Here is a 23,793-nt window from a genome sequence, read left to right as displayed (position 1 = left end):
TGATAGGGAACTAATATCCAGAATATACAAGGAATTCAGACACTTCAACAACAGCAAAAACAAGAAGATCCCATTAAAAAGTGGGCAAAGACATGAATAGACTTTTTTTTAAAGAAGACATACACATGGCCTACACGTATATGAAGAAAAGCTCAGCATCACCAGTCATCAGAGAAATGCAAACCAAAACCAGAATGAGATGTCATCTTACCCAGTCAGAATGGCTATTATTAAAAAGACAAAAACAAACAAACCAAAAAAAAAAAAAAAACAGATATTAGCACGGATGCAGAGAAGAGGAAACTCGTTTAAACATTTTTGGTGGGAATATAAATTAGTATAGCTTCTATGGAAAAGAGTATGGCGATTTCTCAAAGAACTGAAAATAGAATGAGCATTCGATTCAGCATTCCCACTGTTGAGTATCTACCCAAAGTAGACACTCAAAGGAAAAGAACATGTCAGAAAGACACCTGTACTCATATGTTTATTGCAGCATTATTCACAATAGTAAAGATGTAGAATCAACCTAAGTGTCTATCAGTGAATAAATGGGTAAAGAAAATGTGGTCTATACACACAATAGAATGCTATTCAGACAAAAAAGAGTGAAATCATGTCTTTTGCAGCAACATTGACGGAACTGGAAGTCATTATCTTAAGTGATAAGGCACAAGCTAGACATAGAAAGCCAGATATTGCGTAAACCCTGACTTACTATGCAATTTATGCATGTAACAAAATTGCACATGTATCCTATAAATTTTTCTTTTTCTTTCTGAGACAGGGTCTCACTCTGTCACCTAGGCTGGAGTGCTTTGGCATGATCTCAGCTCACTGTAGCCTCTGCCTTCCCAGCTCCAGTGATCCTCCCACCTCAGCCTCCCAAGTAGCTGGGACTCCAGGCGTGAGCCACCACGCCTAGCTGATTTTTGTATTTTTTTGGTAGAGATGGGGTCTCACCATGTTGCCCAGGCTGGTCTTGAACTCCTGAGCTCAAGCAATCTGCCCACCTCGGCCACCCAAAGTGCTGGGATTATAGGTGTGAGCCACTGTGCCTGGCCTAGTTTTTTTTTTTTTTTTTTTTTTTTTTTTTTTTTTTTTTTTTAAAGATATAAACCTTTGTGTTAGGCTATTGTAATTTGGGAGTTGTTTCTGTTGCATAATCTACCCTATTTTAACCTTTTCCCTCAGTTTGTTCTTGACCCCTTATCCTAGTTATTCTCAGTTCTCTTTTTGTTTTGTCAATAAGCTTTAGTTGTTCTTGTTATTCCATACAGTCTGACTTTGTCATTGAACCTTCCATGATTATATTGAAATGTAATGAAATTTGACCTTTTGAAATTTGAGACCTATCAAACATAAAGTAGATGTTTTCCAGTTCTCTCAAACAGTTCTTTCTGGGCACACTGTGTTACTTCAGAGTAGCTGTGATTAGTAGCCTTTCTTCCAGCTAGTGTCTTGGACAATCTACTGGAACGTGGGGAGGGGCATATGCACTCTATTGAAAGAGCTAATGAGTCTTTGTTAAGCTCAACATAGTCATTTGCTAGAGAGGAGAGAGTCAAAACCAGTGTGGTCTAGTAGAACTTTTGTGATTATGGAAATGTACTGTATTTGCACACTAGCTACATGTGGCTGTTGAGCACTTGAACTGTAGCTGATGTGACTGAGGAACTGACTTTTAGTTTAAAATAGCCACATGTGACTAGTGGCTACCATATTGGGCAGTGCAGTAAGGGTCTTAGAACACCATGGGGATGACATAATGCCAGGTGAAAAAGGCAGAATACGAAAGTATATGTATGTTATTATTTAATATATAGAAATAATAAATTTAAAGTTCTATGCAAAGGAAAAAGCACTAGTAATAAGCACACCAAAATACTAACAGTGAATATTAGGTGCTGAAGTTATGTATGAGTACGTACTTCTATTTTTATATTTTAAAAATACTTTAAAACTTTGCTAATAAAGGTATATATGATAAACATGAGAAGAAAGAAAGAAGTGCTGTGGTGCTAATAAAGACCACTTCAGCAAGTGAATATATCGGTTGAATAGAGCTGCCCAGATTTTTCTCCACAAGGTCCACATTTTACATTTTGCCCAGAGAAGCCCAGTTTGTGACTGTTTACTGTCTGGTGCTCTTTTTGATCAGTTGTACTGTACCAAAAGTAAATTGAGAGAACAGTCCACAGATAGTATTTATGCAGCCATGTCAGAAAGAGAGTATGCTTTTTGAAATAATTTTCATATGTTGTAATCACACCTAAAATTATTTACAGTGTATTACAAAAAAGGGAAATATCTTAATATTTAAATTAACTTGGCCACATGTCTGCTGTACTTGAACACTAAAGAAACTGAACTATAGATAGTATGTCTCTTATAGCTTACAAGAAATGCTATTAGTGCACTCTAAATAATTAGGAACACCAATAGGAGTTGTAATTTGAATTATTTTTAGTAATGTATGTCTTATAGAGTATAAAAAGATATTACCATGTTTCTTGGAACATTATTACATAAAGGATGAGATTTTAGGAAGATTTGTGAACTTCTTCAATTCCTCACTGCTCCAAAAAACCCTTCATTATTAAATTACTTGTGTGAAGTGTGGCATTATGTTTGGTCTACTTCTTGGAAAAGTATTTACTTATGTACTTATGTAACAATTTAAGTACTTAGATCTGTTTGGTTTTTTTTTTTTTTTTTTTTTTTTTGAGACGGAGTCTCGCTCTGTTGCCCAGGCTGGAGTGCAGTGGCGCAGTCTCGGCTCACTGCAAGCTCCGCCTCCCAGATTCACGCCATTCTCCTGCCTCAACCTCCTGAGTAGCTGGGACTACAGGCGCCTGCCACCATGCCCAGCTAACTTTTTGTATTTTTAGTAGAGACGGGGTTTTACCGTGTTAGCCAGGATGGTCTCAGTCTCCTGACCTTGTGATCCGCCCGCCTCTGCCTACCAAAGTGCTGGGATTACAGGCGTGAGCCACCGCGCCTGGCCAGATCTATTGTTTTTTCTCCCCCTTAATGGCCAAACCATTTGGGGTTTATTATATCACCCTGAAAACATGTAGACTAGGTAAAGAATTAAATACTTTCATTTAAAAATTTAGTTTAGTCCCTGGGCTGGTTATAAATTCTCATGCCCAGGGCTCTGACTCCTGGAGACCCAAAGTGGCATGTATTTAAACTTAGTACAGGGTTTCCTGGGGGCTGCCATAGGGGTGAGCCTGGCTTGACAGCTGTTCTCGCCTTTCTCCATCACACTGTCACTGCTGGGCGGCACAGAGCGATGTTAATATTGACCCCAGAGCCTGCATAGAGTTGTTCCAGCCTTTGGGGGATAATTTTCGTTGGACCAGGGCTATTTTTAATCTTAAGGTCTTTAAAAGGGCTTGCAGTTGTATACTAGGCATACAACTGCAAGTATATGTATGTGCTGAGCTCTCTCTCTGGACTGCTTGGGGATAACATAGTTTAAATGTGTGGAGATTGCTCTGCAGATGTCTGTGTTCTAAAACAAGTAGAAAACTGGACAGCAAAGAGAGGTTGTTGTATTTCCATATTCCTCCTCCTTTGCACTTAACCACCTTGGGTTCTTTGCACTGTCATATTAGGACTTTGTAGTAGAGAACTGCAATGTTACCTGAAATAGAAAAGGCCCTGATAGGACTAGAACTAGGTTATTATAAATGAAGATGATCTCATAGTTGGTTTTTTTTTTTTTTTAAGGATAGTAAGGAAATTGAGTATTTTGTTCTAAAAAACTAACGTTTTAAATAATTACTGTTCTTCATATAATCCTATTAGTAACAGAACCTGTAATACTAAGCATATAAAAACAATTTGAGTGTGGTAGTCTTTAACAGTACCTTCAATTTGTATGCTATTTGGAGAAATGCAGAGACCCCAAAATACACAGATAGACTTTTCATTTTCCCATGCAACAGTCTTGTGAGAAGTTGAAAGGAAGAGTCAGTATACGTTATTCTGTTTTACAGATGAGAAAACAATGACCCTGGGAAGTTGTGGGCACAAAAGCCAGCTATTAAGTGGCAGAGGTGGGACTGTGTGCAAAAACCTAGATACTATGATTGCTAAACTAGTGTACTTTCCACTCGCCATCCTACCTCCGTGAATTAAAGATGACTCAAATGATATATAAAGTTTTACGGGAATTATCTATTTTTTTTACATTTTTAATAGAAACCATTTAAACTTTAAAGCAAAAAAGACAAATTTTAAAATAAGCGTATTCATGTGGGAATACACATGAATTAGGATGATTTGGGCTAATTTTGCATAAGGGAAAGATAAGATGATTTGAAGGTCCTTTTCTCTTGGCAGAAGCCTCTGAAGAGGGAAGGGAACATGAAAAAAAAACACTTGATATATAGTGGTGCTTTTTCTTTAAAACTTTTTTATAGAATTTAAACTAAAACTTAACTTCGTATTGACTAAATTCCATGCTTGGAATGAGTGTAAAGGCAGATAGACAGTTTGAAATTTGGGTGTTTGCCAGTTGTGTTCCTCATAACGCCAGGTGAATAAACATGAGTTTTTGCCTGTGCTTGTCAAAACCAGCACTGACCCTCAATGCTGTGACCATTAGAGGTAAGTTTCACCGTGGTGGATCATACGTGAAGTAAGTTTTAATTAAACAGAGATAATTCATGAACCAACATACCTAGGAGTCTCCTTTCAGTTCAGAACTAGAAATAGTCTCTAATTAGGTCAAATGTTTACCCCTCTACCAAAGGCTTGCTGGTTAGGTAGAGAAAGCTTAGTGCCCAGTATTCTGTACATGGGTCATCTGCTAACAGTTTGAGTTAAAGCAGGGAGAATGCATACTCTTTAGCTCCAAGAACATTTAGATCTGTCATTATGGTACAGGAAGAAGCCATCTTGTGGTTGGTGCTTCTGTCTGAAAACCCAAGTTATTAGTATCCACTGAAAAGTGCTGGATAGATGAATGTAGAGTAGTCTGAAGCCACTTGTCAGCCTTTACTTTTTCTTTCTTTCTTTTCCTTGGTCCTCTGTAGTCTGTACTGTATAGATTTTAATCACTCATGACTATAGATATAACTAGTTATTTTAAAATTACATGCAATCAGATTTTGGACAAGTTGTAAGAACAGTCCTCTTAAGGATAATAATGCAAGCGAAGGTTTTAACCAGCTTTGAGATCATGTGGGAGTTCAATGTGCTTTGCTTTATTTTGCATTCATATGCTGATTTTGTCTCACCGCCTTGAATCCTTTCATTTGGCTAAAGAAATGTGAACTCTCTATTGACAACAGAAAGAATCTTATGGTTGGCTTGAGATCATGTTTTAAAGTAAACATAATAAAACTAAAACAATATATCAGTCTTTACAGTGAATCAAATCTTTCATGGTGTCAATTTTTAAGGCCTTTGAGTTGTACAGTGAAACAAATATTTTGGAGGTTCTGTGGTAGACAATTGTGTAGAACAACATTCTTCTGATATCCTTGTATCCTCTGGGTTTGATGTATATTATTGGATTAAATTTCCTGAAAATTTGTGTAAAATTTTTGCATCTGTACTCATGAGGCATATTGGTCTTCTTTGTTTCTTATAGTATCTTTTTTTTTTCTTTTGAGATGGAGTCTCGCTCTGTCGCCCAGGCGGGAGTGCAGTGGCGCGATCTCGGCTCACTGCAAGCTCGGTCTCCTGGGTTCATGCCATTCTCCTGCCTCAGCCTCCCGAGTAGCTGGGACTACAGGCGCCCGCCACTACGACTGGCTCATTTTTTGTATTTTTAGTATAGACAGGGTTTCACCGTGTTAGCCAGGATGGTCTCTATCTCCTGACCTCGTGATCCGCCTGCCTCGGCCTCCCAAAGTGCTGGGATTACAGGCGTGAGCCACCGCGCTCAGCCTGTTTCTTGTAATATCTTTATTGGCTTTTGGTATCAGTTTAATGCTGTCTTCATAACATGATTTGAGAAGTATTGGGAGAGTTTGTATAGAATTGGAATTATGCTTTTCTTAAATATTTGGTAGAATTTACCTTTGAAGCTATATGGGCCTAGCAATTTCTTTGTGAGTTTTAAACTATAAATTCAATTCCCTTTATAGATATAGGACTATTCATTCTATTTCTTCTTGAGTAAGCTTTGGTAGTTTGTATCTTTCAAGGAATTTTTCCGTTTCATTTAAGTTATTGAATTTATTGGTATAAAGTTTTTCTAATATCTCTTATTCTCATTTTTATACCTATAGAATCTGTAGTGATCTCACCTCTCTCATTCCTGATACTCATAATCTATGTCTTCTCTCTTTCCTGATCAGTCTGGCTAGAGGTTAAAGAACCTGTTTTTGGTTTTATTGTTTTTCTGCTTTCTATTTCATTGGTTTCTGCTCTGATCTTTTTTCTGCTTAGTTTAGGCTTCGTTTGCTCTTCTTTGTCTAGTTTCTTAAGGTGAAAACTGAGATCATTGATTTAAGACCTTTTCTAATGTAGACAGTGCTCTACATTTCTTTCTCAGGACTGCTTTTGTGGCATCCTAAAAATATTGATAGGTTGTGTTTTCATTTACATTCAGTTCGAAATACAGTACTTCCTAATTTCTCCAATTTCTTCTTCCCCCACTTTTTTTTTTTTTTTTGAGATGGAGTCTCACTCTGTCGCCCAGGCTGGAGTGCAGTGGCACTATCTCAGCTCACTGCAGTCCCCTCCTGCTCCCAGGTTCAAGTGATTCTTTCACCTCAGCCTCCCAAGTAGCTGGGACTACAGGTGCCCGCCACCATGCCCAGCTAATTTTTTTGTATTTTTAGTAGACGGGGTTTCACCGTGTTAACCAGGATGGTCTCGATCTCCTGAGCTCGTGATCCGCCTGCCTCGGCCTCCCGAAGTGCTGGGATTACAGGCGTGAGCCACCGTGCCTGGCCTCCCCTATTGTTTAGAAATATGTTTTTAGTTCTCAAATATTTGGAAGCTTTTCCAGACATCTTTATTTACCAGTTATAATTCCATGTGGTCAGAGAACATGCATGTATGATTGAATTCTTTTAAGCTTATTGCACCTTTTCTGTGGCCAAAGATATAGTTTATCTTAGCTCAAGTTGGTTAATAATGTTGTTCTCTCTATATCCTTACTGATTTTTTTGTGTATTTCTTCTTGCAGTGACTGACAAAGAGGTTTTGAAATGTAGTGTAATTGTGGACTTGTTTATTTATCTTTGCAGTTCTACCAATTTTTGTTTTATATGTTTTGCAAGTATGCTATTAGATGTATAATATAAAGGACTGGTATGTCCTTTTGATACATCCATCCCTTTATCATTATGAATTGACCTTCTTTATCTCTGTTAGTATTTTTTGCACTGAAATCTACTTTTGTCAGAAACTGATGTAGACACCCTAGTTTTCTTTTTATTAATGTTAGTGTAATATTTTTTCTCTCCTTTTACTTTTAACCTATTTGTGTCTTTATATTTAAAGTGGATTTTATACACCTATAACATTCAAACCAAGAACCAAATCAGGAATACATTCCCAGGCTGGGCGAAGTGGCTCATGCCTGTAATCGTAGCACTTTGGGAGGCCAAGGCGGGTGGATCACGAGGTCAGGAGTTCAAGACCAGCCTGGCCAAGATGGTGAGACCCCGTCTCTACTAAAAATACAAAAATTAGCTGGGCATGGTGGTGGGCGTCTATAATCCCAGCTACTCGGGAGGCTGAGGCAGAGAATTTTTAGAACCCAGGAGACGGAGGTTGCAGTGAGCCAAAATCGCACCACTGCACTCGAGCCTGGGCGACAGAGCAAGACTCCGTCTCAAAAAAAAAAAAAAAAAAAAAAGAATACACTCCCTGGACTGGCAGTAGCTCAGTGATTCCTTCAAGAGAGAACACTCCCATTTACAATAGACACACACACACACACATGCTACCTAGGAATACATCTAATGAAGGAAGTGAAAGATCTCTGCAAGAAGGATGATAAAATCACGGATAACACAAACTAATGGAAAAATATTTCATGCCCATGGACTGGAAGAATTGGTATCGTTACAATGGCCATACAGCCCAAAGCAGTCTACATATTCAACACTGTTCCCATCAAACTACTAATGTCATTTTTCACAGAATTGGGAAAAAAAAAACTATTGTAAAATTCATGTGGAACCAAAAAACAGCCAGAATAGCCGAAGCAATCCTAAGCAAAAGCAACAAAACCAGTGGTTTTATGTTACCTGACTTCAAACTGTACTGTAAGGCTACAGTAACCAAAACAGCATGGTACTGGTACAAAAATAGATATGTAGACCAATGGAACGGAATAGAGAACCCAGAAATAAAGGTGTACACCTGTAGCCATCGAATCTTCAACAAAGTTGACAAAAATAAGCTACAGGAAAAGGACTCCCTATTCAAGAAATGGTCCTGGAATAGCTTACTAGCCATATGCAGAGGAATGAAAATGGACCCCTACCTTTCAGCATATATAAAAATTGACCCAACATGGATTATAGATATTTAAATGTAAGACCTTGAACTATAAAAACCCTAGGAAAAAAACTTGGAAACACCATTCTGGCCTTAGGAAAGAATTTGTGACTAAGTCCTCAAAAGCAATTGCAGCAAAAACAAACATTGACAAATGAGATCTAATTAACCTAAAGAGCTTATGTACAGCAAAAGAAATTATCAATAGAGTAAACAGTGTATAGTATTAATAGATACACCATTTCGTATACAGACCACCTACAGAATAGGAGAAAATATTTGCAAACTATGCATCTGACACAGGTCCAATATCCAGAATCTATTGGAAACTTAAACAATTCAACAAGAAAAAAACAACCCCACTAAAAAGTGGGCAAAAGACATGAACAGACAATTTTCAAAAGAAGACATACAAGCAGCCAACAAGCGTATGAAAAAAAGTTCCACATCGCTGATTATCAGAGAAATGCAAATCAAAACCACAATGAGTTACCATCTCACATCAGTCAGAATGGCTGTTATTAGAAGTTAAAAAACAGATGCTAATGAGGCTGCAGAGAAAAGGGAACACTTATGCACTGTTGGTGGGAATGTAAATTAGTTCAGCCACTGTGGAGAGCAGTTTAGAGATTTCTCAAAGAACTTAAAACAGAACTACCATTTGACCCAGCAATCCCATTACTGGGTACATCTCAGAAAATAAATTATTCTATCAAAAAGACACATGTACTCATATGTTCATCACGGCACTATTCACACTAACAAAGATATGGAATCAACCTAAGTGCCCATCAACAGTGGATTGCATAAATAAAATGTGGTACACATATACCATGGAATACTATGTAGCCATTAAAAAAAAAGAATGAAATCATGTCATTTGCAGCAACGTGGATGCAGCTGGAGGATAATATCCTAAGTGAATTAACATAGGAACAGAAAATAAAATACTGTATGTTCTCACTTAGAAGTGGGAGTTAAACATCAGTTACTCGTGGATGGAAAGGTGACAGCAGTAAACACTGAAGACTGCTATAGTGATGAGGGAGAGAGGCGGTAGGTGTTGAAAAAACTGTTGGGTACTGTACTCAGTACCTGGGCAGTGGAATAATTCATACCCCAAACCTCAGCATCATGCAACATACCCAGGTAACAAACTTGCACATGTATCCCCTGAATCTAAAATAAAAGTTAAAAAGAAAAAAGAAGACGCCGTATCTTACTTGGGTAGAGCAGGTAGAGAAGTTTGGGGAAAAGCTGGCGTGTTTAGGCTACATCTACCAGATTGACATTTAGGAAAATAAATTTAAATTCTGTGGAAAAAATTAAGTGGAGGGTTTTTTTTTTTTAATAGGCAGCATATAATTAGGTCTTGATGTTTTAAAATTCAGTGTATCTCTGCCTTTTAATTGATGTGTTTAGGTCCTTTACATTCATTATTATTAACAGCTGTGTTATCAGAATTTGTCTTCAAGTGATAGTAGATAAACCATTTCATACAAGAACTTACAATAGTATTCTTACATTTCTCCACTCCTGGCCTTTATGCTACTGTTGGCTTATGTTTTACTTATATGTATGTTATTAAATAAAAGTTTTGTATTATTTTTGTTTAAGCAATTGTCTTTTAAAGATATTTAAATAATAACACAAATGTTGTTATTTCTGGTGCTCTTTGTTCCCTTGAATGGATCCACATTTTGTTCTGTCTTAGTCTGTTTTCTGTTGCTATAACAGAATGACACAGATCAGGTATTTATAAAGAATAGTTTATTTGGCTCACAGTTCCTGGAGGCTGGGAAGTCCAAAAGCATGGCATTGGCATGTAGTGAGGGTCATGGCATGGCAGAAAGCATCACATGATGGGGAGGGTAAGAGGAGGCGAGAGTGCTTGAGACAGAAATGGGGCTGAACTTATCCTTTTATCAGGAACCCACTCCTGTGATATGAAGTTGGAGCCCTCATGACGTAATCACCTCTTAAAGGTCTTACCTCTTAATACCATCACAATGGCAGTTAAATTTCAACATGAGGCTTGGAGGTGATATTTAAATCATAGCATTTGCTGGCAATAAATTCCTTCAGTTTTCGCATATCAGAAAAAGTATTTTACTTTCATTTTGAAAGTTTTTAATTTTTTGCTTTTTATTTTTATTTTTTATTTCCGTAGGTTTTTGGGGAACAGGTGGTGATTGGTTACATGATTAAGTCCTTTAGTGGTGATTTCTGAGATTTTGGTGTACCCATCACCTGAGCAGCATACACTCTACCCAGTTTGTAGTCTTTTATCCCTTACCCGTCTCCCACCCTTTCCCCCCGAGTTCCCAAAGACCACTGGTATCATTCTTATGCCTTTGCATCCTCATAGCTTAGCTCCCGCTTGTGAGTGAAAACATATAGTGTTTGGTTTTCTATTCCTGTATTACTTCACTTAGAATAATGGTCTCTAGTTCCATCAGAGTCACTGCGAATGCCATTATTTCGTTCCTTTTTGTGGCTGAGTAGTAGTCCATGGTGTATATATATATACACACATATATACGCGTATATATATACACACACATATATACACGTATATATATATACACACATATATACACGTATATATATAACACGTATATATATACACACACACGTATATATATATACGTGTATGTATATGTGTGTGTGTGTGTATATTTATATGTATATACATACACCACAATTTCTTTTTCCCCTCATTGATTGATGGGCGTTTGGGCTGGTTCCGTATTTTTGCAATAGCAAATTGTGCTGCTATAAATATGAGTGTGCAAGTATCTTTTTGAAAGACACTTTCAATGAGTATAGAATTCTAGGTTGACAGTTTTTTTTCTTTCAGTACTTTTAAGTTTTTGCTCCATTATCTGCTCACTTGTATTGTTTCCAACAAGAAAACTGAGGTCATACTTATCTTTTGTTTGCTATATTTAATGTTTCTTTTTTCTCTGAGTGCTTTAAAATTTTTCTGTTTATGACAAGTTTGAGTAATTTTATTATAGTGTTCTAGGGGTCGTTTTCTTCATATTTCTTGCACATCTCCAGAATTGAGTGTGTTATTTAGTTGACAATCTCTCTGGCATCCTGAGATCCAAGTGTTAAATGAATTATGGAAAATGTTTTGAAAGTCAGCTGGAAAAGTTTAGCTGGTGGAAGTTACAGAAAATCTTTGCTTTAATTTATCTAGTTGTCATAGTTCAGAAAAGATAATATAATAGAGAGGATTTTAAAAGTAGCAAAACATGTATTAGTGACACATTAATTTAGTAACTTAGTCCTGTGGTGAACTTAAAACTGTTGTCTTTATATTTAATGTGTGTAAAATTTACTGCATAGTGATAGATAAATGCAAGAAACTCAGTCTTAAATCTTTGGGTAATGGTGTTTGTCTTTCTGACTTGATGCTTTTACTAACATTTATTAACAATACTTTGAAAGTAATTTTTGGTAGCCTCCTTATTATCTGTTAAAATTCATGCAAAAGTTGAGTTTAGGAGGTTTACCTTTCATTACATTAGTTTTCATTTTCTAGTGGTTTGTAAATTAACCAGAACTCTAATATAAAGAATATTATGATTTAATAAAGCCATTGTTAGATTACTTTCACATATTTAAAGTATGTTAATTTGGGGGGGAAGCTATTAAACTAAAAGTGTGTCATCTGTCATAAAAACTAAGAAATTCAACCTAGGTATATAGGAAGACAAGTTTCAGTAGGTATAACTGTATAGCCTGGCTGTAAAACAGATTGGTGCTCCACCTTTATTTGTCATCAGAGATGACCATCATCTCTGATTGGTCATCAGAGATGACCAGTCCTAAAGTTTCGAGCCTTACAAAGTAACTGATTACTTGTATAAAACATAAAGAACTAATTTTTTTACCCATGTTTCAATGAAATTACTCTTCATTTATTTCCGTTATACTTAGATATGAACTAGTGATTTATTAGTTAAGTTTTTCAGCATTACAGAAACAAAATTTTACTAGTCCAATCTCTTGAGATAGCAAAAAAAAATTGGCATAATTGAGCAGAAGCAGAGCATCAACTCCTGAATTTTCATTTATTTTAAATGATACTAAGCTTTTTAAAAGTTCACAATGTTCTTTTAAGTTTTTTTAAAAAATTTATTTATGAAGACAAGGTCTCAATATGTTGCCCACACTGGAGCGCAGGGGTTATTCATAGGCACAGTCATGGTGCAGGACAGCCTCAAACTCCTGGGTTCAAGCAGTCTTCCTGCTTCAGCCTTCCAACTTGCTGGTACACAGGAAGGTACCACAGTGCCTGGATTCATTTTAGAAGTTTAAAATATCAAAGATTATAGGGGGGGAAAATCAGTGTTCTAAGATACCAAAAATATTTTAATAAAAAGGGACAGTTTATTTGATTTTTTTCCTCAAAAGGTCAATAATTTATTATTTATATATAATGCATACTTTGTTTTCCTCTCTCATTTTTGTAGGTTCTGCCGGAGACTTCCATTTGGCCTCAATGTGAAATTAAAGTAGAAAATCACATCTACGTGTATGTTGCTATCAGGATGTTGATTCATTAGTCATGCCTGAAGAGGGAAAGTCTGTTTTAGGTGGCTGACTACCAGCAAAAATAAATGCTTATCCTACATGTCAAGCATCTCTACTTTTTACTGGAGTGAAAATCCCCTCCAGATACCAACAGAATATCAACTGCAGAAAATGCTTCACATTTTAAGGATGTCGGCAACCTAAATTCATGTACCCTATCTGTACAGTTGTTGTGGATGGTTTGCCATCTGAAAGCTCCTCAAGTTCTTATCCAGGCCCTGTGTCTGTTTCTGAAATGTCTCTGCTTCATGCTTTGGGTCCAGTGCAGACCTGGCTGGGACAAGAGCTCGAGAAATGTGGCATTGATGCCATGATTTACACTCGGTATGTCCTCAGTCTTCTGCTGCATGACAGCTATGACTACGACCTGCAGGAACAGGTATTTACATATTTTAAGTGTTTTGTGAAAACTGATTGTATCTGTGTGTATACATTCCTCTTAAACAAGCGCTTTTATACTTTAAAACTGAGCTATTCATGTGTGTCTGCAAACATTTAACCTGTCAGTGACCAGATGGTAAGATTGCCTTGGAGTGTCAATCAGCCTGTGTCATCGAGCACCCTGTTAAGTGCAGTTATTTTCTCCGTAGTTAGACTTTCTCACTGTTGGTTACGTTTTGGCATAGACTCCAGATCTTGTCATGGACTGGTCATAGTTTGGTGACCTGCTACCTTTGAGTAGCAGTGCTCTGGAATGTTGATTTCTACTATTTAGAAAACTCACACATTATGAATAGATATTTAAACATTGCGTCTATTATACTTCTTACCATCCAAATTTAATATCGTATTTTATCTGCAAGAATGATGTTTAACTGCTTATTAGTCAGTATGTATGACAGATCAGTAGACTTAAAGTTCAGTAAAACACACAATTTTGCTACAAGTCAGGGTGTGTTACCTTGCAAGTTGGTCATTACACATTTTATTTGACTTTGCTGCTGAGTTTATAGTGAGAAATTGGGCTGGGTGTGGTGGTTCACACTTACAGTCCCAACACTTTGGGAGGCCAAGGCAGGAGGATCCCTTTAAACCGGGAGTTTGAGACCAGCCTTGGCAACATAGAACCCAGTCTCTACAAAAAGTATTAAAAAATTAGCCAGGCATGGTGGCATGTGCTTGTAGTCCGTAGCTACTCAGGAGGCTGAGGTGGGAGGATCACTTGAGCCCAGAAAGTCGAGGCTGCAGTCAGCCATGATTGCGCCATTGCACTCCAGCCTTGGCAACAGAGCAAGACTCTGTCTCTCTCTTGCACGCATACACGAGAGAGAGAAAGAGAAAGCAAGAGAAACCAAATACAAGTTCTTGAAAAAAATCTTAACCTCAGTCTCATTCTTAAGAGGAGCTACTGAAAGTGAGGCCTGCCAGAGGGAACCAGAGTCGTCAGTAGTGAATAAATGGGCTCTGGGTGACTTCTGTCTACAAATTTCACATAAAATCTTTTGGTTTTTATAGACAGTAAAAAGAAGGAGGTATTTTGTGGGCAGTTTTTTTGCTGTTTTAAACCATCGTTACCCACTGAAAGCAGGAAGAGTTTCATTGTCAGAAGAAATTGGCTTTGCCCCTCCAAACCACACAAAAAAGCTTCAAAGTCCTATAAATAACACATACAGAGGATTTCACCAAGATGCTTAACTTTTTTTTTTTTTTGAGACAGGGTCTTGCTCTGTCACCCAGGCTGGAGTGCATTGGTGTGATCATAGCTCACTGAAGCCTTGAACTCCTGGGCTCAAGCAGTCCTCCCACCTCAGCCTCCCAAAGTGCTGGCATTACAGATGGGAGCTACTCTTTCCAGCCAGCTTAACATGTTTTATACCTCAGTTGTGCAGACCGTGTTTGATGAGAGGGGTTTCTCATCATGTCTAGCTGGACACAGCGGCATTTTTTTTGCTTCCAGGTTGCTTGCTGCCTTGGCTGGCATTAGGTCAAGTAAGATTTTGAAGGGATTAACTTATAACCTGATAATCAGCAAATGTGTTATTTTGGTGGTCAGTATTTTGTATAATTTCCTTACCAGAGCTCTGTTATCATCTTTCTGGTAAATGTCAAATATGCTCCTTTACAGGCAAGTAAGATGTTAAATCTACAAACATGGAAGGACTTTCATTTCCAGAAATGAGGAAAGTATTTCTCATCATTCAAAAATTGTGTACTTTATTGTAAGCATGTACTCACAGGGAATGATTTTTTTTTTTTTTTTTTTTTGAGACAGGGTCTTGCTCTTTTGCCCAGGCTGGAGTGCAGTGGCGTGATCATAGCTCCCTGCAGTCTTAACCTCCTGGGCTCAAGCGATCTTCCTGCCTCTGTCTCCTGAGTAACTGGAACCACATGTGTGTGGCACCCCACCCAGCTAATTTTTAAAAACTATGTCTCTTTCTGTTGCCTAGGCTGGAAAGAATACTTTTTTAGTAGGATTTGAACTTCTCATTTCTTAAGAGTTGTATGTCAGCTATTATCAGTCTAGAATATTTAATCAACACCAATAAATTTACTAGCACAAAGTATGTGCTGGGTGCTACAGGACATATAGGATAAAACAGGCCAGATGTTAATAAGATTATAGTAATAACATCTCTGATCAGACTTGTGAATCCTCTGGTTTCTTTACTAGCTCTAGGGGGTTGTGGTCAGAGATAAGATGAACTATCAGTATCTGCAGCTGTGTTTTATCCTCCCTCCATAGTTCTGGTTCGTTCCTCAGGACACAGGACAGATAAAGGTTAGGGAAAACATAACATGTCTGGAGTTACAAGGAGAATCCGTAGGGAAATAAAAGGCCCTAAAATACTTTTCTACTTGGTCCAAAGTAACAGCTGTGTGTGCCAAGTCCCACGCCAGTGAAGAAGGTCAAATTTTAAATGATACCTGTTTTAGTAAGACATGACTTGAGAATCCTTTATCCCCTTCATTGCTTTTCCGTGAAGTTACAGTCCCTTGTTAAAGGTGGCAAAAGCCAGATGCCTGACTCAAAGGGAGGATGTGCTTACTGTTTCCCCAGGCAGAGAGGATGCAGAAGACAAGGATGGTTCTCTTCTAGCAAGAGTAAGGAGAGTGGAAGGGGCCTTAGCTTCTGTCATTCAGAACTCCAGCTAACAGCAAGGCCGACAGACCTGGGTGAAGATGTGTGCCACCTTTCCTGATCTCTGGCTCATGCCTGTGATAACGCAGCCCCTCGAGTGGAGGCCAAACCACTGTACTCCTGGGTGTTCATTTCCTCACATCTTCGCTCACCCCTTAGTCCTTGAGTTAGTCTAGCCATGAGCGGCCAGTTTTAAGACCCATCACTTTTCTGTTTTAGGCTAAAGCAAACACACAGTGCTCTTGAGTTCTGAAACAGATTTTATGCATCAGTTTGGTCTCAGTTGTGCAGGATGATAAGGAAGTAAAGCTGATCAGATCCTAGTCTTGTTTAAGGCTGAATCATCTATAAACCTCTAATTTGGGCAGGGTTATAAACACATTTGTGGTGGTGGGCTGGTTAAAATGTAGTTCCAGAGAACCACTGCCTTGTAATATGCAGATGCCGTCACTGTGCCGGTAGTTTTATTTCCACAAATGTTTCTTCTTTCTTTTTTTTTTTTGTTGTCATGATTACTCTGTCTGGGAAGTACATTCTAAGATAATCAGGAAATCACTACATATCACTTTTATTTTATATAAACTGCTTTTCTCACCCATCTTTCAAAGCCTAGGTCACCTCTGTCTCTGAAACTTTTTCTGATAATTTCTGATGAAAGCAATGTCTTCTACCAAACTTGATAATATTTTACTGTAAAGCTTTTCATTATCATTACTGGAATGTATTCTGTTTCTCAGTAGGTTATAACATCCATATGGGCAGAAATCATATATTAATCTTTTTAAAAAATGTTTAACCAGCCTGGGCAACATAGTGAGACCCCATCTCTTAAAAAAAATTATCTGGACGCAGTGGGGTTTACCTGTAGTCCCAGCAACTTGGGAAGCTGAGGTGGGAGGATCGCTTGAGCCTGGGGGGTGGAGGCTGCAGTGAGCAGCGATCATGACGCTGCACTCCAGCCGGGGAAACACAGCGAGACCCTGTCTCTTAAAACATAAATAAATTTAACTTTTTAAAATGAAACAATTTCAGACCTCAGAAGAACAGCTAGGATAATACAGAGAGCTCTCATGTTTTCTTCAGTCATCAATTGTTAGTATTTTCACACATCTGCTTTCTTTTTTTATTGATGTATAATAGTTGTACATATTTGTGGGTATTTTGATATTTTGATACATGAATATAAGATGTTATGGTCAAATCAGGGTATTTGAGTTACCTATCTCCTTAAACATTTATCTTTTCTTTGTGTTGGAAATAGTCCAATTCTTTTCTAGCTATTTTGAAATATACAATAAATATTGTTAGCTGTAGTCTCCCTACCATACTGTTGAATACTAGAAGTGACTTTCTGTTTATGTGTATGTTTGTACCCCTTAGCCCACTTCTCTTCATCTTCTACTTTTGCTTTATTCCTGTCTTCTCTTCATGCTCACCTCTCTGAGTAAACTAGCGTGTACTTTCTAAGACCAAAGACTTTCCCTTAGTCATATTACAATCATGCTGACCTCTCTGAGTAAACTAGCGTGTACTTTTTAAGATCAAAGACTTTCCCTTAGTCATATTACAATCATGCTGACCTCTCTGAGTAAACTATCATGTACTTTTTAAGACCAAAGACTTTCCCTTAGTCATATTACAATGACAAAATTCAGGAAAAGTAGCATTGATTAAACTTTATTGTCAGATATACAGTCAATATTCAGTTTTTGTCACCTGTCCCGATATTGTTTCTCATTGCAGTTTTCTCCCTCATCTAGTATTTAGTTTGAGATTATGCATCGACTTTAATGGCCACATCTCCTTAATCTCCTTTCATCTGTAATAATTCCTTGTTTTTCCTTTGCGTCTCATGACATTGACACTTTTGGAGAGTCCAGGCCAGTTTTGCAAAACATCCCTTAATTTGGGTTTTTCGGATATTTCCTCATGTTTAGAGTTGGCTTGTGCGTTTATGGTAGTAGCATTGCATAATGATGTTTCCTTTTTTTCTGCATGTCACATCAGAGGGCCAGTGACGACAGTCTGTATCATTCTTGGAGATGCTGACTTGGTTTATCATGGTTCAGATGGTGTCTGCCAGTTTTCTCCTTGTAATGAATAAGCGATCTGTGCAGGCAGACTTTGATACTTTTACCATCCATTGATGTTCCTTGCCTGAATCAGTTATTAGTTGGGTGGTTGAAAAGTGGTGATTTTCCTAACTCAGTTATCCCGTCTACATTTAGTAGTTGACATTTTACTACAGTGCCTTCCATCTTTTAAAAATAAGTAGCCTAGTCCCATAAGGAACATCACAGCATGTAAGATGCAGCACCAGCCACTTAATATGTAAGGATTGCCTTATTCAGCCTGCAAGCCAAACCTCGAAAGTAAGTATTAAGCTCCCACAGCCTGAAAGTGAATGGCATGGCAGTGTGCATTGACTGGTGACCTGGAGCATTAAGCTTAGATCCTGTACATCTTACAACACATTTATCACGTTAGTTTAAAACATTTTACATTCTTACTCAAAAATGACTAAAAGGAGAACTTCAGTAACATTATAACTTAAAATGGGAGTTAACTTTTCCTGCCTAGAGGTTGTGCTAGATTGATAGTTGATAGCAGATCTCCCCATGATCTGTCACAGGTGGGAAGGGATGCACTAGCAGATGAGGGTGTGTTTCAGTATTGTTCTTATAACCCCAAATATGCTTTTGTTTCCTTTATAGCTAATTAAACTACCATTGAGAGTTCATTAAAACTTTTCTTGTTATACATTGATGTTCGCAGCATAATGCATTCTTTGTTTATTATTCTTATTAGGAGTCTGCGATGATAACAGAAAACCCAGCTCAATCTGGCTTAAACAGAAGTAATAGTAAAAGCAAACACATGTGTGTCATGTGCTGTGTGCCAGCCACTGTTGCAGGCACTCATTTTCCATTCACAGTAACTCATTTAATCCTCCTTACACCATCCTGTTATTATTTGTATTTCATAGGTGGAGATACTGGCAGTGGTTAAATAGCTTGCCCAAGGCCACACCGCTAGTAAATTTTGGAACATTTACTGGATTAAAAAACTTGAAATATGTGGGAATTAGGGCTGACCCCAGTGGCAACTTGATCCAGGGTCTGCAGTAAAATCAGTGCCCCATCTTTTAGCTTGCCTTCTCTGTTGTCTTTTTTTTTTTTTTGAGATGAGGCACTCACTGTGTTGCCCAGGCTAGAGTGCAGGGGTGATCTCAGCTCACTGCAGCCTCTGCCTCCTGGGTTCAAGTGATTCTCCTGCCTTAGGCTCCTGAGTAGCTGGATTGCAGGTGTGCATTACCACGCCTGGCTAATTTTTATGTTTTTAGTAGACACAGAGTTTCACCATGTTGGCCAGGCTGATCTCGAACTCCTGGCCTCAAGTGATCCACCCACCTTGGCCTCCCAAAGTGCTGGGATTATAGGTGTGAGCTGCCATGCCCGGCCTGTTTTCTTTATTCTCAAGCTTCACCCCTACCCTGCCCGCTGTCAGCTCAGACTCACACCCTTTTTTGTGTATGTGTGTCCAGCAGAAGGAGCAGGCTTCTCATCCTAATAGGTCAGCTTTGCTATGGAACTGTTCCTGACCTGACCACTGCAGTGACAAGACTTGGGTGGCTAGGGTACAGGCACCTAGAACCACAAGGTCTAAGAATTGGAGAGGATGATTCTCCAAGGGAAATATGGAATGAGTAGGGTGCTGAACCACCCCAAAAAAGTCCTGTCTAACTACCTGTGTACAAAGTAGTGCTTTCTTTCTCTCTTTTTTTATTTTTTATTTTTTAAAATTACTTATTTATTTATTTATTATTTTTTTTGAGACGGAGTCTCGCCCTGTCACCCAGGCTGGAATGCTGTGGTGTGACCTCGGCTCACTGCAACCTCCGCCTCCCAGGTTCAAGCGATTCTCCTGCCCCAGCCTCCCAAGTAGCTGGGATTACAGGTGCACGCCACTACGCCCAGCTAATTTTTGTATTTTTAGTGGAGACGGGGTTTCACTATGTTGATCAGACTGGTCTCGAACTCTTGACCTCGTGATCCGCCCGCCTCGGCCTCCCAAAGTGCTGGGATTACAGGTGTGAGCCACCACGCCCAGCCAAAGTTGGGGACCTTTTCTGCTATGTTTTCTGTTGGATTCCCAGCCCTTAAAACAGTTCTGGAATATACAAGAGGCTCAGATACGTATTAGACAAATGGATAGCCACATGCTTCTTTCTCAGACCTGTGGCTTGTGTGTAGGAGGGAAGCATGCTAGGAGTGGATATAGACCCCTAATCACACACTGGGGCCTGCCCTGCGGAGAGGTTACTGTTGCTTGTTTTAAATCCCCTAATCAAATTGTATCTTCTAGCTCAGAGTCCATCCTTCTAGAAGTGTAACTGGATTATTACATTATCTGTATTTGCCCACAGGTTGTGTAATAATAATCCCAGTCCTGAGTGCTAGGCGAGACTCATCCCTTCTTCATTCAACAAACCTCGTTTGCTCCTTCAGCCTATTTGTAACATACTCCTGTAGCGTGTCCTGTTCAGCATTACACTTCTTGAAAAGCTAGCATCTGCGGTGTTTCCTGTTACAGTTTATTAGAATCTTTAACAATAGGAACTATAAAAGTCTGACCCTAAAGCGCTCCTTGTGTGTGTCACTGCATATACTGTATTTCAACAAACATTTATTCAACAGACTTTAATTAAATAACCTTCTACATCACAAGCATTGTTATTTGCATTTAAACAAGACTTCCTATTTTTATTCTCTTATTTCAAATCAGCATTTCAGAGCTCCAGGAAGAAAGTCAGGAATATCTTTCTAGGACCTTCCCTATCCCTGAAAACTTCCTAAGAATTATTCCATGCTATTACTTGAGCCCAGGAGTTTGAAACTAGCCTGGGCAACATGGAGAAACCCTGTCTCTACAAATAATACAAAAATTAGCCAGGCATGGTGGTGTGTGCCTGTAGTCTCAGCTGCTCGGGAGGCTGAGGTTGGAGGATCACCTGAGCCCAGGGAGGTCGAGGCTGCAGTGAGCCATGATTGTGTCACTGCACTCCAGCCTAAGCAACAGAGTGAGACTCCGTCTCAAAAAAAAAAAAAAAGAAGAAGAAGAAGGTGTTCATGCTACTGATGGAAGAATATATACATGCCAGTATTCACTTTGACTCCCATAGTGACAAAAACCATTCTGGGTAGTAGGTATGAAATAGCATATACATCACTGGATAATTCATGAAGAATTAAGCAGGCGATATCAGAAGGGTTATAAGGTGAAAAAACTTGTACCACTGACCCAGACCAAAATTTCCTTTAATAGCACCTTGACTTTTATCCCAAGTGACTTTCAGACCTCCAGTCTCCTGTTCTCTCTTTCCCTTTTGAGATTTCCCCCACTTACTGTAAGTCAGTATCACATTGTTAAGAACATAGGCCTTGGAGTCTGAAGATCTGGGTTCTAACCCCACCTTCTTTACTTTCCAACTTAGACCACTGACTTGGACAAGTTAACATCTCTGTGCCTGACTCTCCATTTCTTTATTATTATTATTATTATTATTATTATTATTATTATTATTTTATTTTTAGAGATAGGGTCTTGCTTTCGCCCAGGCTGGAGTGCAGTGTCTCTCAGAGCTCACTGAGCCTCGAACTCTTGGGCTCAAGGATCCTCCTGTCTCAGCCTTCCAAGTAGCTGGCACTACAGCTGTCTTTTCATTTATAAATTGTACAAATTATGTACATATCTAATATCGTTACTGAGGATTAAAGGAGATTCATTTATTGACCATATAGGTGCCAGGCATCGTTTTATATACTGATAATATAGTTAGAGGAATACTAGACACAAAGTAAATGCTCAGTAAATATTGACAACTATTGCTATTGTTGTTGCTATTCATACTATTCATACAAACATTTCCTTCAAATAGTTATTTTCCTATTAACTACTCCTCTTCTAGCAGGTAGGCTAATGCGTTTGTTAGAGGCAAAGATAAGCTGCTGATACAGTATTTCCAACATTTACCCTAACAATCTCAATTTGAAATATTTAGCCCTGCCATATATCCTAATTATGCATTCAGCAAACATGGTCACTATAATATTTCTGGATGTAATTATTACCTTTGACACAACTGGGTCCCTTTAAAAGGTGTTCTTTAAGACTGACAAATTCCAGTGGCAATTACTGTTATTTTTTGTGACATGATGACCAGGTTAAAAAAATAATAAATTTTAGGAAACTAAAGTAAAAATCTTTTGATGGTACATATAGATAGAATGAACCTGGATTTGTTCACTGTAAATGTTATAATGGGAGGGGTAGGGGTGGTTCTCTTGAGTTTAAAAGAGAGTTGTTTAGCACAAAAGAAATACTTTTATTTGTGATAAGAGTGTTGTTGCCTAAGAAACTACCCCAAAACTTAGTAGCATTAAAACAACAACAACAACACTTATCATATGACAGAATCTGTAAGCAAGGAATTTGGGCAGGGCTCAATTGGGTGATTCACCCAAAGTCACTCATTGGTACTCAACTGACAGGCTGAGCTGGAAGGCCCAAGATAGCTTTACTGACATGTCTGTCATCTTGGCAGGTGTGCTGGAGGGCTGGACTCAGCTGGGATTGTTGACCAGAGCCTCTTCATGTGGGTCAGGAGGTAGCTAGGCTTATGTGGTTGGCTGGGTCCCTCAAAGCGAGTAGCCCAAGAGAATCAGGTAGAAACTTAAGGCCTTTTACCACCCAGCCTTGAAAGTCACATAGAATCACTTCCATTGCACTCTGTTGAGCCGACTGGAGCCCACACAAGTTCAAGGGGAAGAAGCATCACTCTCTTGATGGTAGAACCACCACTCTGTCAAGGTGTTTGGTTTTGAAATTTTAGACCACCAAGGACAAAGAAGCAGCTACGGTTTTTCCAAAGAAAAAACAAGCCTTACCCAAAGAATTAGGATTTCTTTTTATTAGTAGTATACTTTAAGTTCTAGAGTACATGTGCACAATGTGCAGGTTCGTTACATAGGTATACATGTGCCATGTTGGTTTGCTGCACCCATCAACTCATCCTTTACATTAGGTATTTCTCCTAATGCTATCCCTCCCCCAGCTCCCCACCTCCCAACAGGCCCCGGTGTGTGATGTTCCTCTCCCTGTGTCCATGTGTTCTCATTGTTCAACTCCCACTTATGAGTGAGAACATGAAGTGTTTGGTTTTCTGCCCTTGTGATATTTTGCTGAGAATGATGGTTTCCAGCTTCATCCGTGTCCCTGCAAAGGACATGAACTCATCCTTTTTTATGGCTACATAGTATTGCATGGTGTATATGTGCCACATTTTCTTTATCCAGTCTATTATTGATGGACATTTGGGTTGGTTCCACGTCTTTGCTATTGTGAATAGTGCCGCAATAAACATACGTGTGCATGTGTCTTTATAGTAGCATGATTTATAATCCTTTGGGTATATACCCAGTAATGGGAATGCTGGGTCAAATGGTATTTCTAGTTCTAGATCCTTGAGGGATCGCCACACTGTCTTCCACAATGGTTGAACTAATTTACACTCCCACCAATAGTGTAAAAGCGTTCCTATTTCTCCATATCTTCTCCAGCACCTGTTGTTT

The 23,793-nt window shown here is 38.6% G+C and overlaps 1 protein-coding gene across 13 annotated transcripts in view; it reads left to right on the top strand.

Annotated features, from left to right (window-relative positions):
* KIAA0232 (KIAA0232 ortholog) overlaps positions 1–23,793 on the top strand; it is a 97,765-nt gene that overhangs the window by 28,295 nt on the left and 45,677 nt on the right. For all 13 annotated transcript variants that reach the window (XM_063663503.1, XM_054484739.2, XM_063663507.1 and 10 more), the window contains one exon: positions 12,963–13,462. In XM_063663503.1, the coding sequence (XP_063519573.1) occupies positions 13,232–13,462 (231 nt within the window). In that variant the 5' untranslated portion in view covers positions 12,963–13,231. The remainder of the gene's footprint in view (positions 1–12,962; positions 13,463–23,793) is intronic.

This window comes from Pongo pygmaeus, chromosome 3 (assembly GCF_028885625.2).
Source record: "Pongo pygmaeus isolate AG05252 chromosome 3, NHGRI_mPonPyg2-v2.0_pri, whole genome shotgun sequence".
Classification (NCBI taxonomy): Eukaryota; Metazoa; Chordata; class Mammalia; order Primates; family Hominidae; genus Pongo; species Pongo pygmaeus.
The sequence above is the reverse complement of the archived record's forward strand: the minus strand, read 5'-3'. Positions and strand labels throughout refer to the sequence as shown.